The 17859-nt window shown below is 39.8% G+C and overlaps 1 protein-coding gene across 8 annotated transcripts in view; it reads right to left on the reverse strand.

Annotated features, from left to right (window-relative positions):
• Positions 1–631: 631 nt before the first annotated feature.
• Positions 632–17859, reverse strand: part of ESRRG (estrogen related receptor gamma) — a 187992-nt gene continuing 170764 nt past the window's right edge. For all 8 annotated transcript variants that reach the window (XM_075267147.1, XM_075267141.1, XM_075267142.1 and 5 more), the window contains 2 exons: positions 5468–5737; positions 632–1626 (listed from right to left, as the gene is read on the reverse strand). In XM_075267147.1, coding sequence (XP_075123248.1) covers positions 1382–1626; positions 5468–5737 — 515 coding nt within the window. In that variant the 3' untranslated portion in view covers positions 632–1381. The remainder of the gene's footprint in view (positions 1627–5467; positions 5738–17859) is intronic.

Consider the following 17859-nt stretch of genomic DNA (forward strand, 5'->3'; position numbering starts at 1 on the left):
CCAGACCGACTGCTGTAGCTATCCGTAAAAAAATTATGTAAAAAAAAAAAAAAAAATTAACAATAAATTTCTTATATTTTTTTTTAACTCAGCTGATTCTATATATACACATACATACATATGTATATTTTTTTTTTTCAGAGAGTTTATTGCTGGCCTTTGCATTACCTGCAATAATAATATATTATTATACATATTGATTTTTTTTTTCTTGTTTTACAATTTTTTTAAATTTCACACTAAAGTTTATCTATTTTTTATTTTTATTTTTTTTAAGACACCGTAGCAATTTCCAAGCGTCCTCATTGGGGGAGTGGTAAGCGGATAAGACTATTTATATACATCGCAGGTGTAATCTAATATCGTATTGAACAGAACAGGTACATAAGAAACGGGGGAGGGGGGTTTATGTTTTTTGAACCAGACTGGCACACAACATTAATTGCATCCGTGGTAATATGCACCATCCTTCGACTATTGCTTGAATAAGAGACGTATCCACATAATCATCAGTAAATGGCTGAAAAGTGATAAAGCTGGTACAAAATAATCTCCATTTTTATAACAAGAAACCAAAAACATTTCAATAATTAGAATAAAAAAAAAAAAAAAAATTCCTTTAAAGGATTTCGAATGTCCTTCTAAGATTGTTCATCGTTGCTCGGACCGATACGCAGTTTTGCATTATATCATAATTTAATTCATAATATTTTGTTAATTAATATTGCATGGATGAATAAAGCTTAAAACTATTCCCTGAAAAAAGTCACGTCGTACCTAACGGAGAAATTTTTTGGAAGACTTCAAAAAACAAAAGGAATTGAATGACTCGGGTGGCCTAGATGGAAAAGAAAACCAAATAAAGCAGCCAATGACATGTCGCTCAGGGTGTAAAATTAGAGATCGCTCCCGAGGAATCCTAAAAAGCACAGTCAGTCACTTTTTTGTATAATTTACGCAGGATATGATATTTTTTTTGTCACGGATTCCATTTGTTATTGGGGGGGCCTTGTGGTCCATATTAAATTCAGTGGCATCCTATGGATTTCTGTCCTTTGGCAGGGCTGGCTTCCATCTCTCTTAATTAAAGACTTTTTTAATTTTTTGTTTTTTTTTAGTCTTTATTTTAAGTTCAGCAGCAAAAAAAAAAAGAAAAAGAAAAAATAATCGGGAGAGGGAAATATCTGCACAGTTACATCGCAGAGTTAAAAGTCGAAAGCTGCTCCAGTCTTGCTGCTATTTACGTCAGTGCAGTCACTCGCTTCTGATTCAGTACGTTATTTGCCATAATAAATAGACGTCATTTCCCTTCTTTTTTTAAATTTTTTAATTTTTTTTTTTATCCGTGGTGCTATCGGGGGTCACCAAAGATTCTTTTTAGTCAGACCTTGGCCTCAAGCATTTCCAAAAAAAGTTTATGCATAGGAACTTTCCCCTCCAGTTTGATGTTGTAGAAGTGTTGGACGGCCTTGGTGGACGTTTGTCGAAGCAGTGGCAAAGTCATCAGCAACTTGCCAGCCCGGCGAGGGTCTTCGATGTGTTGGCCCGCTTCGTAATCCTGCAGTGCCTCGTGTAAGACGTCTTGAAGTTTTTGAACTGCTTCAACGTCTTCTATATGCATGGAGTCTGTGAAAGAAATGACAAATGTATTAGTTAATATTCAACGGTTACAAAAAATTCACAGATATAACAAAAATTTTATACCCTTGTCAAGACTTGGACTGTCTGGTTCATATTGCAAAACTTTGGCCCTCACTAGAGATGAGCGAGTAGTATTCGTTCAAGTAGGTATTCCATCAAATACTACGGTATTTAAAATACTCATACTCGGTCAAATACTACGTGGTAAATATAAAGGTGCTTACCGCGTGGTATTCAACCGAGTATGAGTATTTCGAATACCATAGTATTTGATCGAATATCTACTGGAACGAATGCTACTCGCTCATCTCTAGCCCTCACCCCCCAGTTTCTACCCCTGCCCCATAATTTCCATTAGTTGCTAGTGATAACTTTTGCCTAAATGACATGATTGCCCTCCCCTTATCCCTCTTGCCTTCCCACCTTCACTACCACCGGGACATCCACTGCAACCCCTGCCTCTCACATACATAACCAGTTACTTGTGGCCCTCACTCAGTTTATTATTACTTATGAATAGGTCATTCTGTTACTCTTTATTGTCATTGTCTTGCTGAGACTGTTTTTGGACAACCAGCAAAAATTTTTAATATTAAAAAAAAAAGAAAAATGAAAATGAAAATAGATAAAAATTAAATTAAATAATAAATTTGAAATAACAAAATAATTGGATTAAAAAAGCTGCAATAAAATTTTATGTTTTTTTAATTTTCATAGTACATTTTTGTACACTGAATCAAAATTTACTACTCTTGATACAAAATATGTTTTTTTTCTACAACCATTGATACATTTTTTTCTATGGCTCCTATCAAATATATATAAATATATATATATATATATATATATATATATATATATATATATATATATATATATATATATATATATATTATAGAGCAGAAATTACTAAGACCAGTTCTCAAAAAAAAAATAATTAAATATATATATATATATATATATATATATATATATATATATATAAAACCATATCATAATATTTATTTTATTTAATTTGTTTAATAAAAAGATAAATAAAAATAAAACAAAATAATAATAATAATAATAAAAATTAATATAATAATATTTCTTTTATGTTTTTTATTATTATTAGTAGTAGTAGTAGTAGTAGTAGTAGTAATAACAATAATAATATATTTATTTTAAGCTTATTATAATAATACTAATTATTATTATTATTACTATTATTACTATTATTATTATTATTTAATAATATAATAATATTTATTTATTTATTTACTTTTGGAGCAATGGTCTTAGTACTTCCTGCTCTATACTATTTGGGGATGATCAATACATCTAAGAGCCCCTGTTGCTATTTCTGTTGCCCCCACTGTTACTTTCTGTAAGATTAGTCACTGACTACATGACAAAAGAATTATGATGTCATCATTAATGAGTGGATGTTATCTGACCAGCTGTGTGCGCTGCGCTAATTGATTATTAGGAAAGAGACATATATTGCTAAGTGAGGCTTAACTGCTTGACCAGGCAATGTGAGGAGTCAGTGGACCTGCACATGGAGACGTCCCAAATCATAATGACAGGACACTAAACAATGCTAAACACAATAATGGGGCAGATTTATTAATTCCGTATAATACTCAGACAGGGTATCGATGCACTAAATCTCTTAGTATGTCTTTGGAACATCTTTATATGTTTTGCACAGATACATTTTTATCTTCTATCTTTTGTATAGCTTTACATCTTTACTCCACTTGCTGATTAGGTTACATTGTATTAAATTTTTTTAAATTGTATCCATATGGATTCAACCCCCAAAATATTATGCCTATTTGGTGCCTTATTATAGAGGTATTCTTCTGAATTTCATACTAATGTGCCACACGGAGAACCATAAGGCGGTACATGGCGGTGCTCTGAATTCCAATGTAACCCAAAGACCAGTTCTTCTACATCTATATAACATTGCACCAACAGGGGGATTAGATTAGGACTGGCCTAGAAAACACCAGTCTTTGTAAATTCCCCATTGGGTTAAATGGGTTTTTTGAGATGGCCGATCCTTAGATCCATGGTGGTCTGACATCTGGGACTTTGTGTATCAGCTGTGGCAACTGCACTCCCTGATCACTCCCTGGTCCCGTTCATTGGCAACTCCGTCTCATTCAAGTGAATGAGTTGAGATGCAATACCGTGCACAACCACTATACAATGTACGACGCTGTGCTTGGTAAGCACTGAACCACCCAAACAGCTGATCTGCCAGGGCCCCGGGTGTCTCAGTCGATCTTTCATAGATGACCTCAATTCATAAGGACATCAGTTCCTAGAGGTCATCCATTTATAATTCCCAGAAAACCCCTCTCATCAGAACCAGACCAACCATCTACCATAGAGTCTATTTAGCCACGACGCTCCTCACTGAAGGGACTTGTCTAAAGATCTCAACGATTTACGTAGGAAAATCACCGTCTTGTCCCCATTTAAAGTCGCAGCAACAATATTGCAAACTGCTAATTGCAAAATCAATTAGGGAAAAAAAAAAAATTCTAAAACCGGTCACGCATCTCGTGTCTCTCTGGGGGGCAATTTGGGCAGAAGGTCTCATTTCACTTGAGCCGCGCCAAATCACAAGTCGTCATCCACAAGTAAGCAATAGCAATCTGGTTTTTCATTTTTCAGAGCGGCTGAGCCCAGCCTGAGATTGATCGCCGCATATGGCCCCAGAAAACAAACTGTCAATACTTTGAGTGCTTCAGAATCTGAACAAATAGCCGTCCACCCATTGAAGCCGCTCGTTGCATCCCATTTAACAGATTTTATTGACAGTTTCCTTCTTGTAATTAAAGGGAAAACTACTGGCCAGAAACCAAGATAAAGTTCAAAGAAAGGGTCACAACAAAAGCAGATGGAGGGGCACGGCATGCCTGTCAATGGTACACGGCATCAGAGCACGTTATCGACACGTAGGTATCTACTGATCAGCATGTGATTAAACACGGATCTATAGGCAACCCTATGCAAATGCTAAAAGGGCCGAAGCGCAAAGAGCATTAGGGCCGAAAGCCCAGTGATCTTCACTTATCTCCTACCCTTGACTGCTTCAATGCTTTATTAACCTGTACCTAGCCGCAACGTTCCGATCGGCTCTCTTAAATGGTGGCGTCAATAGATCCATGCGCTCTAATTTTCTCGACAACTGTTAGATTGATCACCCAGACGGTAAAATAGATGGTCTTTTGTGGTTCCTGGGTGTCAAATTGATGTTTGCTCCAAGTGAGCACAGGTATGATATGGAAGTTACCACTTTCCACCACCCAGGACTAGGGTTGAGCGATCAGGAGCGGAAAAGATCAGATCCCGATCGGCGATCAAGCAAATTTCACGATCGCGATCGGCTGGAAAATGATCGGAAATCGGATTTTGAAACCTCAAGATCGGCTCAACCCTAAAAGTGACTTTTCCCCTAGAGAAGCATTGACTAGGGTTGAGCAATTGGGATCGGGAAAGATCGGATTCCGATCAGCGATCGAGCAAATTTCATGATCAAAATCGGGATCGGCTGGAAAATGATCAGAAACCGGATTTTAAAATCGATCCTGAAATCTCAAGATCGGCTCAACCCTATCCAGGATCCCATTTTAATAGAAGAGTGGAGGACATGGCCAGACCAGGTTGTATGTGGATGCCCACTTGGAATGGTAATGATAATACTATGTTTCCCCTTTAGCGGAGCCATGGAGCGTCCTCCCGAAATATCAGTTCATCACTGGGACTTTTTGTTTTTAAGTTCACATCTAACCAAGAACCAAGATGGCCATAAAAAAATATTACCAACCTGAATTAGCAAGTGCTATAGCTTTGAGGGTTACAAATTCTTCCTTCTCCAGTTTCATGCTTTTGTATTTCTTGACGAGTTGTAAGATGGCGTTGTTCAGTTCCAGCAACCCTGCCAATTTCGACTGGTCTTCGTCCATGATGTAATCTTCGGCGTAGACCAACTCATCTTCGAATGAGAGAGATCGGTATACTATGCCAAGTATCAAGATCTCCATCCATGCGCTCTGTAGGAGACTCATCTGATCGGCAAGAGACAAGGTGGAGAATCCTGGAATAGTAAGAAGAGTAACAATGATTAAAAATGGAATCAGAATGATTATGTCTGGTTATATCTCCTATCTATCTATCTATCTATCTATCTATCTATCTATCTATCTATCTATCTATCTATCTCCTATCTATCTATCTATCTATCTATCTATCTCATATCTATCTATCTTATTTCTTTATTTTTTCTACACCTATGTCAAGTACAGTATATGTAAACAGCAGCAAACAAAAGAAAGTCCACCATCATGTAGGAATAAACATTGAGCTAATTATATTAGGTCTATCTATCTATCTATCTATCTATCTATCTATCTATCTATCTATCTATCCATCTATCTATCTATCTCTTATCTATCTATCTATCTATCTATCTCCTATCTATCTATCTATCTATCTATCTATCTCCTATCTATCTATCTATCTATCTATCTATCTATAATCTCTTTATTATATAGCATCTATCTTATCTTATCTTTATTCTATAGCATCTATCTATTTCATGTCTGTCTATCTATCTAATATCTATCTCCTATCTAATATCTATCTATCTCATGTCTATCTATCTATCTAATATAAATCTATCTATCTATCTATCTATCTATCTATCTATCATCTCTTTATTATATAGCATCTATCTTATCTTATCTTTATTCTATAGCATCTATCTATTTCATGTCTGTCTATCTATCTAATATCTATCTCCTATCTAATATCTATCTATCTCCTATCTATCTATCTATCTATCTATCTCCTATCTATCTATCTATCTATCTATCTATCTATCTATCTATCTATCTATCTATCCATCCATCTATTTTGCTTACTTTTATTTCTTTCGGAGAACTCCATTTATGAGGATCACAACTGGGTAAATCCACCGTTAACATAACATATGTAGAATAGCAGTTGTTCTGGGCAAATGTGTGATCTTGAGCGGTAATGTGCTCATTTACATTACTTTTCGATAGGGAGTTAATAGATGTTACACTCATTAAGCAGACTGTTAATTTTCTCAATCACATTACGAGCCATACAAATATATACTGTAGGAAATAATTCCTTGGCCTGTTGGTAAAGTGCAGAAGTTTGCCAGTTGGCACCTAACAATGACAACGACTTAATAAAATCATCAAAGGGGATTAGAAGTGATTTTCTTAAGGGGGTCTTAAGACATGTCTGGAGCTTATATTGAGCGCCTTGTGAGAGGGAGCACCTACAGAGAACCGAGGCTTACTGGCATCCAAGCACAGCTCCTTTATTCTGCCATAAAGACGTACGAAGAGTACAAGGAAGCTGAAAAGGGCGGCTTTAGGAGACATAAAATATGGCAGCGAGAAATGTATCTGTCACTGGCAGAGGAGGCAGCGATGAGGCGCTATGGACCTCATGCCTCAATAGCTCACAATCCCATTTCTTATAGATATTCCTCTTTGTGCCCCAGTCACACCATTACCCTCCACTTAAGCAGTATATTGTATATGGACACGAGTTTGTGTCTATATGTGGATGGCGGGCTTATGGGCTTTGAGGGGAAACTTGAAGGACCAGGGCAGATATACAAATTCTATACCAAGCCCCCCCTCTAGTTATCAAGTAACATTCTTAAGTTTTAGATGGGCCATCTTGCCCTAGCCAGTCCAATGCATGCTCAGTTCAACCGGGAACTGGGGAGTACGTCAAGATCAAACACCTCTTGCGGCAACGTATCTACCCCGATTACAAAAAGTTGAAGTCCAACTGCCCCATCCTTCTGTCAATGGAGAGCCCCATACACATTAGTTGCCCAGTCCCGGTTCCTCTAACATTCGTCTAAGACCCATGGCCATAAAACTAACCCACCTTCTAATTCTTCCCATCCATCTATACTTTTGACTTCTTAGCTTGGGTCCTAATTTCCAATGCATTACGTTTACGACCGGCGACTTTACCGAACACCGCGTATCCTTGACGTTTCTTCCATTCTTCCATCTACAAAGCCCCCCACACATCACTCAGCGCCTTCCCCATTCAATAAAATGGAAATTACAATTTTTGTTCCGAAAGGGTTGACGGCACAACACCCGGTGATATTGTTTCCGTAGTCTAAAATTAGATTTTCTACAATTCCCCGACAGATCCTCCGAATACCTTTATTGGGCGAGATTGTGAGTCGCGAGTTCAGCCCACATCGAGTCTATTTCGCCACAAATCATAGAGCTCCTTTCCCCCCCTTGCAAATATTAGTTTCTGCAAGTGCAAAGAATAATGCTCTTTCAATTAGCTCGCAATGCGACGCTTCCCCGTAGAAGCCAGAATTTTTTTTTTTCCTATTCCGCTGCAGCAGCAGATGGACAGAGAATATAGCCTACAGCACCTTGCGATGACAGTCTACTCTCCCCTCCCGGGCACTGCTGTTAGTAAATAATTAGATTTACACATTCCCCAATCTCCCCGCATCTCTCCACCGCATAATTAAAAGTGGGATGATTAGGTTATTGAATGGAAGGAGGAACTTTTTTATTGAGGTCCATTCATGATTTTATCAGGGCCAGCACTTTTATAGTTGTCACGAGGGTGCAGGCATCCAATTTTTCTTATCTGCCTGATTAATACAAACGCTGTTTCAGGACGCATTAATTAACAGATACAAATCTACGTTCTCATGGAAGGATCAATACGAAGAAGAAAAGAAGCATCAATGTGAATTTAGTGCTGATGATGGAGAAGACACTCCATTGACGTTTACGTGCACGGAAACGCTAAAGTTTCTCCACAATCCCTTTTGTCCCTGCCATTTACAAATGAACAGGGTTTTTTTTTTTTTTTCCTCCTTCTCTTTCACGATGTTTCGGGCAGATTGTTTGGCGGTTTAATTAAGCAAAAGGTGATAAATTTTGGCACAAAAAGAGCCACGCGTGTAATTCCCTAGGGTTCCCCTAGGTTTAGAGTTTTTTGTGTTCTCTTGTCTTAGAAGTTGTTTTACCTACTGTATATTCGTATGTGTGTATAGTGCAGGACATCAACCGAGATAATAGCAAGGGGGAAAACTTTTTGAAATTAACCTTTCCTCATCGACGAGAGGAACCAAGGAGAGTTCTCATTGACCTTAAGTGTCCGAAAAGTAGATCTTCAATCAATAGCTGTTGGCCAAATGTTCGTTCAGGCCACGGCTATTCTTCACAACCCTCCTCCACTCCCAAAACAAAAAGTTGAAAGCTTGGTTTGACCTGATTCTTCTTTCCCCAACTTCAAGTTCAGAGGCCCCCCTGTACATTTATGATAGTCGAACATTGCCCATGCACCTTCAATAGGTATCAACTAGATTTGAGCGATCAGGATCGGAAAATATCGGATTCCGATCAGCGATTGAGCAAATTTCACGATCGGGATCGGCTGGAAAATGATCAGATTTTGAAATCTCAAGATCAAGGTTAAACCCTAGTGTCAACCACTCATTGACCAGACAGCTATTTTTTCGGACCCCTTTCCCGTGCACATGCATGCTCAATAGGCCCGATTCACATCGGTGTTTGGGTTTACGTTTCGGGAGGCTGCTTGGGGACCCCCCTGGGTTCCTGTGCTGATCCTGCTCTCGTCATACCATAATGTAGTGCTGATTTACACTCCATGACCCCGGCAGGCCCAAGAGGTGGTGAGTGATGTGCCATCTTTAGTGACATCACTGAAAGTTGTTACCCACTTGGTCCTTGTATGATAAGTTGATCATTGAGTGTCCTGCAGCCATGACCTCCACCGATCATCTGCAATCTGTGAGCTAATCCAACAGCAGCTATTTGATTCCCCTGCAACGCCACCTCAGGACAAATTAGGCATTACACAGTTCCCGTTGTAATCAATAGGTTGTCCAAAAAAGCCTCCCCCCACCAAAGACTGTAAACTTGTTGAAGATTCATATGAGGAGCAATAGGTCTAGGAGTGTACGAAATATACATAGCTTAATTAAAGGGAATGTTGATAAATCAATATGTCAGCGAAAGTCTTGTCAATATTAAAGCTGTCCTATGAATATTTCATACAATGAGGCTCCATAATGTGATCCATGTAAGCCAACACTATGTAGAGGGAATCTTTCATTCATTCTGTTGTGCAGTCCGTTATATTTTTGCATATCCATGTAAATAACTGAGTGTGTATCGGGAGTGTCCTAATATTCGAGCTATATTATATTATCTACTTCCATATCACTTAACGTAAGGCAAGCATCAAATAAAAAGTATATCATACTATGCAAGTGCTCAGGTATCCTATCTCAAAACTATCTTAGATAAGCAGATAATTTCTACAAGCCAACCTGGTAAAAAACTCCAAATTACTTAAAGGGAGTGTCACCAGAACCCATCATATCAACCCAGATAGATAGGTTAGTGTCACAAGAACCAGCATATCACCCCAGCCCTGCAGATAGATAGGTTAGTGTCACAAGAACCAGCATATCACCCCAGCCCTGCAGATAGATAGGTTAGTGTCACCAGACCCAGCATATCACCCCAGTCCTGCAGATAGATAGGTTACTGTCACCAGAACCAGCATATCACCCCAGCCCTGCAGATAGATAGGTTAGTGTCACCAGAACCAGCATATCACCCCAGCCCTGCAGATAGATAGGTTAGTGTCACCAGAACCAGCATATCACCCCAGCCCTGCAGATAGATAGGTTACTGTCACCAGACCCAGCATATCACCCCAGCCCTGCAGATAGATAGGTTACTGTCACCAGAACCAGCATATCACCCCAGCCCTGCAGATAGATAGGTTAGTGTCACCAGAACCAGCATATCACCCCAGTCCTGCAGATAGATAGGTTAGTGTCACCAGACCCAGCATATCATCCCAGCCCTGCAGATAGATAGGTTACTGTCACCAGAACCAGAATATCATCCCAGCCCTGCAGATAGATAGGTTAGTGTCACCAGAACCAGCATATCACCCCAGCCCTGAAGATAGATAGGTTAGTGTCACCAGAACCAGAATATCACCCCAGCCCTGCAGATAGATAGGTTATTGTCACCAGAACCAGCATATCACCCCAGCCCTGCAGATAGATAGGTTAGTGTCACCAGAACCAGCATATCACCCCAGCCCTGCAGATAGATAGGTTAGTGTCACCAGAACCAGCATATCACCCCAGCCCTGCAGATAGGTAGGTTATGGAAAATAAGAGAATACCATTTTCCTAGTTCTGGACCACCCCAACTATGCCATGACCCAATGATGTCTCCTATCACCCTTTTATATATGTAAGTAAAAATAAAATAAGATACAATGAAATAGAAAATGCACAAAAATAATGAAGGAAGTTGAATCCATTTTGGCACTGAAAGGGTTGCGTCTAGCATGTGGTCTACCAGCCCTCCTGCCATTTTGCACTAGGAGCCCATGTGCTTGACAACAGCGCCATAGGCAGCTGTCAACTAGTTTTTCTTTTATTACTATTATTTTTTTTCTTCCGCCAAGCGAACTGATGCACTTTGCAGTCAACTTAACAAAAAAGGCTAAGCATAGAAAAGTGTGAAGGACAAAAAATATCTGACGGCTAGCCTTCAAAAATACACTCTCACTTCACAAGGCATGAATGTTTGTTTTCACAGCCGAGTGTTGACAGAAATAGGCTGCAATAAAGGCATATGAATTTAACCCCTGTTAGGCATTCCCTATATGCACTTGTAAGCCAGAGCTGGCTCTCAGCGATTTCGGCGGACCGAGATGCCTGCTACAATCAGCCGAGGAAGCCGGTGATGGGTCTGTTTTGATGCTTTGACTGCTGTTTGTGTGTCTAAAAGCTGACACATTAGACATTCCTCAAACAGCGCGCATCATGGCTGAATGCTAATTATACGCTAATGACTCGTTGCACTGTTGTGTCAACATCGCATACCTATCAGTAACATGCTCAAGGATACAAAAATTGCAAATTTCTTTCCTCCCTTTCTGCTAATCCAAGCCCGTATGGCAACATTTTACATTTTGCAAAAATTTCCTAATTCCACGGAACAGAAGGCAATCACTACAAGGCCATTGTTCTATGGATGATAGATATTAGGTGAAATCTTAAAGGGGTTGTCAATCATATTTTTGCTACTCTTGTATTGGTTGTGTCCGGTATGGCACATCAGCCTTATCTGAGATAATGGGACTAAGCTGCAGTACCAGATATGGCCTATGTAGAAGAGTGGTGCTGTTTTTGGAAAAACAAAATAGTAAGATCTTAAAGGAACTTTCAATCCATTTTCCCTGGAACAGTGACCCACATTTATCAAGCTGGATATGATAGGGGAAAATGTGACTCTTCTAAGCCTATATTTCTGCTCTGCTTTGCCCACTGTCTAATATAGTGGGCAATCTAGGAGGGTTGGGGCGCCGTAGTCCACCAAATTTACTATGACCAGTCTATTGACTACGATCTTACTAAGAGTCCAGAGCCTTCATACTCCATAGAGTATTCCTTCCCTCTTTTGGTCGCCCTCTTTGGTGGTACATATATAAATGTCTCAACTCCTTGCCTAGCTCAAATTTGGATAAAAATTCCCATTTCTCGCAAAACCAGTTTTATACAACACCACATCATGCCAAAAAAATCTGCATTTGCCACATGGCCGTGGCTTTAAGGTTGCTATATCTACGATCCAAACTTTGGCTGAGTCCTTTCGGCCAGTCATGGTTTGGAGATGCACAGACAATCAGGGCTGGACTTCATCATCCAATCCAGGGCTGAGGTGGTGTATTATAACCCTGCTCTGACACTTATCACCTGACTGTGATTACATTAGTATTCTGGCTCTGTCTTCTCACAACTTTCTCCCAGTACTTTTCCATGTTTTCTGCTGATTCCCTGGTTCTCTATTTTTTTTTTTGGCTTGCTTTCCTGGTTATCCTGTAACTTGCTGATTTGGCTTTATCTATGACCTCTTGGACTTGACCATGGCCTCGAGTTCTGATATTTCTCTGCTTTCTTTTTGGCTACTGTCCTGGTTTTTGACTCTGGCTTGTGTATTACTCTTTTTGTCTGGTCCTTAGCCTGCACGAGCACTTGTTTTCTGTCACCTTGCTCTTGGGTCCCGAACTACAACGACCATTCTGCTTTGCAATAGGCTCTGGTGGATACCGCGGGGTCGCCTTAGACTATGTGAACTAGCTTGTGAAGATTAGGGATTTTCTTAAATATTAATCCCATTACCTTAAGAAGCAATTCCATATAGTTACATTTCTCTACAAAGGGTGGAAAAGGCACAAAAGACATTTTCTCCCAGCCTGAGTTTATTATTTGCTTCTTTCTATTTATACATTGTATACCATGTCTGTATTTTATGTATGCTTTACTGTGAGTTGCAAAAATTTAGTCAATTTTGTAAGCCCTAATCTGTCCTTTTAGAGCCTCCCAAAGGTATATAGATTAGTTTTTGATATTTCCAGGCTGTATTGACAGGGCACCGTGCGGTTATTACATCACTACACACCAATCTCTTGTTTGCTCTTAGCTGTACATCACTTTCATCTCAGTGAAACCACGCAACACAGCATTCACAGTACATGTCCCTCTCAATCCATTAAGGACAATAGATTCCCACTAAACAAATATTCACTTGTCAGGAGTAGTTGAGGCACAAGATTCATTCAGCAATACTAAGTGTGTTCTGCAACAATTTAAAAGCCGTAAATTGGGCATTAACAAATAGCAAGATGCTACCCGCTCGCTCACGCCGTGACCTTTCATTTCAGCTATTTCACAAAGTGTTAATGAAACGCAGCGCACGGACGGGATAATTGAGAATGCCATTCATATACTAGTGCTGTGGAATGACTTTTACCAGGTATACAGTGAAATAAAAAGCTGTTAACATCATCATTTCACTTACAGTGTGTATCATCCTAATGTTTCCGACACCTCCAACCTAATGGCGAGATATTATATTGGGGCGAACTGGGTGACGGTACATTCGAGCAGTTCCCAAGGGTCTGTCAAGCTTAAGGAGTCCAAAAACACCCATCTGGGTCCAGAGAAGTATCCCTTTAAGATATGCAGGCGTTTTACAGATGAGCGAATTGGTTTGTAACAAGTTGGGCTTGTTACAAATTTTTCAAAAATCTTTTGGACCCCAAATTTTTTTTTTTGGGGGGGGGGTTGTCAACCACAAATCATTATTATACTGTGGCTTATCTACAGAAGAGAAGGTCCAGAGGAAAATTAATAAACATGGATATTCCCCTCCCCTCACCTCTCCAGGCCTCCCTCATGGAGGTGTTCTGATCTCTTCCAACCTTTGGGTGATCTCTCGTGCCCAGGGGTCTCAGCAGTTACGTGTGGCACGCCAAAGTCATGACACTTGCGTCAAAATGTCATGATGATGGCATGCCCCACTTGAGGAGTATAAGAAAAGAACGTCCAGTTTGGACTTAAGTAACAAAAATGGTGTCCAAACATTTGAGAAACTAATCTTGTGAGGTTCAGCCAACTCTATGGATGACGCATGCTTAAGATAGAACATCAAGATTAGATTGGTAGAGTCCAAAACTCAGGATCCCCCAACGATCTATTATTTATAGACCCTATGGAGCTCGGAGAACCTCCACTTTCTCTTCTCAGGTGAGTGACATCCTATCTCTTGGTTTTATGACCATGCTATACCAAGAACAGCCATTATACATTATATGGCGCTGTTCTTGGTAGACTGGAAAGAGGTCATAGCACTTGTCCACTGTGGTCATCAATACTATCTCTTGTACAACGCCTTTAATGGATTCACTGGTTGAGCATCTCATCTAAACTGATATCACAGTCCTGCCTGATGAAGTCACTATTCTCGGCCCATTGGCCAATGAAACAATTTAGTCTTCGCTTATACTGGGCTAGTTATAGTGAACTAAACATCTGCCCCATGTGCAGGAGAGTCTTGCTATGGCTTTATTTCTAACAACCATCCATGCAGATGACATACACTTGTATAACAATGCCCTTCTTCATGTTACATATTTGAGCAATGGGTAGTTGTACCAGAAATAGGGTTGAGCAATCAGGATCTGGAAAGATCAGATCCCGATCGGCGATCGGGCAAATTTCCCGATCGTGATCGGGATTGGCTGGAAAATTATTGAAAATTGTGCTTTGAAAACAATCCTGAAATCTCAAGATCGGCTCAACCCTAGTCATAGACAAACTGCTGAGTAGGGTTGAGCGATCGGGGTCGGTAAAGACCGGATCCCGATCGGCGATCGAGCAAATTTCACGATCAGGATTGGCTGGAAAATGATTGAAAATCTGATTTTAAAAACTATCCTGAAATCTCAAGATCGGCTCAACCCTAGCCAGAAACCTTTCTATATTGGTAGGTTCCTTGGGACATTCTTATAAAAAAATACCGCTGCAATGTGTGTTTTTGAGATTATGGACATAGCAAAAACATAAAAAAACAATCACCATTCACTTATATACAGGTCATACCCATCAACAGTCTAATAAAGTGTCTGATCAAATAAAATATTCTACATTTCGCTCAACTGTGTTAGCGCAAATATCTACAGTCAATTGGGTCGCGAAGGAAACAACTAAATGCAAGATTGTGAGCCGAAAGTACAAAAAAATATGGTATAATAGTAGAAAAAAATTCGTAAAAATATAATAAAATCAATCTGTAATAATAAAAATTAAATCATAACATAGCAATATACAGAAAATTCGTAAAATGGAAAAATAGCGTCAAATTTTTTGTTCTCATTTTTTATATGTTTTTTTTTTCTCCTTTTCTTTTGAGGAGATATTAGAAGACACAAGAAATTACAACCGGGGAATTTTGATCTGTTACCAGATGGACGGATGGGTAAAAGAATTGCTACTTTTTTTTATGAGAAAATGACTGTCTTACCCCTGAAGGTATAAAAGCCAGGCTATAATGACTTGGCAGGGCTAGAGACAGAGCGGCTTCGCAGTTGACCCAGTAGTGGGTATATTCATAAACACTGCCTCATATGGAGATTACAAATCTTACAAAGCAAACAGCGCAAATCAGCAATGACCAGAGGGAATTGCACAGCAGAGTTGGAAAGGACTTTGATTCTAAATGGGGGACATCAACGCAAATGTGTGAGTGTCTGTGACCGTCTACTGGAGGGATCGAAGAGAAAGAATTGCTACGAATGATACAATATAGGCTCAGAGATAGACAATGAGAATACATATATATAACATCGTAGATGGAGCAGAGCGGAGTGTGTCATTGTGGGTGATTGTGATACCAAGAAAAGGTTTTACATAGGACTGGGCTGCATGATCTACTCCTGATAGAATAGAGATTGGAGAAGACTTTCCCATACAAGTTGATGAGATGACCATTTTGGATTTCGGAGGTGTCTTAGGTGGGAATACGATTTACTTTGCGGCTAAGATCTTCTATTAAAGGGGTCTTCCAGGAGTCATATATTTTGATGACATTGATAGGTGATCGGCAGGGTCCATCACCCAGAACTTTTACAGATCAGATGGGTCAAGAATAGGGTTGAGCCAATCTTGAGATTTCAGGATCGATTTTAAAATCCGATTTCCGATCATTTTCGTGATTTCGTGAAATTTGCTCGATCGCCGATCGGAATCCGATCCTTTCCGAACCAGATCCTCAACCCTAGTCAATGCTTCTCTATGGGACAAGTCACTTTTAGGGTTGAGCCGATCTTGAGATAACCTCCGATGTCGATCCCACTGGAAAAGATCGGGTCGGAATTCCGATCGTGATCGTGAAATTTACTCGATCGCCGATCGAAATCCGATCTTTTCCAATCCCGATCGCTCAACCCTATTCAAGAATACGAAGTATACAAATGGTAGGGGTTGGGCTTGGCTTGCAACTCAGCTCCATTCACTTGAAGAGATTGTGAGTGCTGTAGCCTCTCCAACCAGCTGATCAGCGGGGATCCCTGGTATCGGACGCTGACCAATCTTATATTGTTGACCTAACCCAAGGATCTGTATCCTGTATATAACTTGAGGCAGGGACTTGAGGCAGGGACTAGATCACGATGACACACGGAACCCTGATTTCACTGGGTTTGATATACAAACCATATTTTCCAGTCCAAATATTGACCTCTGAAGATCAGACTGGCCTTCTAACATGACTAGACCACTTTATACCGTAACTATATTCTCCATTGTGTTTATCATCGACCACACAGATCCTCATCTTTATCTATTACATCTTTATTGGGCTTCAGGAACATGGCAAAACCTAAAACACAGCTGTAGACACTTGGTGTTACTAGATATCATAATATAAGAAAGCCATCTCCATAGAAGCCAGGGCTCCAGGTAGAGGACATCTAGGTGATATGGCATCATAGGGAACTTCAAACTAGGCCTTGGAGATCAATGGGTAGCGTAATACAGTTCCGAAACTTGTTTGGAGCTATAATACAGTCGTATACAGTCATGGTTAATAAGAACGGTCTTTGATGTGCTCAGACTCAGTGAATACCATTATGCAGATTTCCAGGAGGCCTAGCTAATACCGCATTGTTAGTAGCACATACTGGAGTAACCCATTGTAAGCTACATTGAATATGGTTGAGGAGGGGGGTAAAAAAAGGGACAACATTTCTCCGCCACCGTATGACCTATTTCTTAGACTGTTTAAAAGCCTCAGTCGTGAGCTTTGGGCTTTGTTCCAGCGCGCTCTCATGTCACGTCATGTTATTGAGCTGAAGCTCTGCTCTCTTTTATGTCAATACTAAACATCTCGCATGCTTCCAAGCCTAATCGGATGTGGAAGTTATTAAAAGGTGCACGTCTGTATGGTTCACAGTGATGGCATCTATTAGGTTAGTTAGCGTGGGCCAAGCAATGACCAGTGGGTGTTAGAAAGACTGTAACATACCCTAAAGAACAAGAGACTAACTTTCAGCTTTTGGTCAATGCCACCAGTCCCCCATTGTCTTCAGTTATCGGATACCACCTTGCTACGTCCTGATCTACGTCCACGTACACAATGAATACAGGTGACCACAGCTTGTCTATTACAGTCATGGAGAGTGTGGTCACTGATATAAGAAAAGTTGGAAAAAAACGACTCCTAGAAATATGGAATGTACAGAAAATAAGTTACAGGTATGTTACAGGTCAACATGTTCCTGAATTTT

Source organism: Leptodactylus fuscus, chromosome 3 (genome assembly GCF_031893055.1).
Source record: "Leptodactylus fuscus isolate aLepFus1 chromosome 3, aLepFus1.hap2, whole genome shotgun sequence".
NCBI lineage: Eukaryota > Metazoa > Chordata > Amphibia > Anura > Leptodactylidae > Leptodactylus > Leptodactylus fuscus.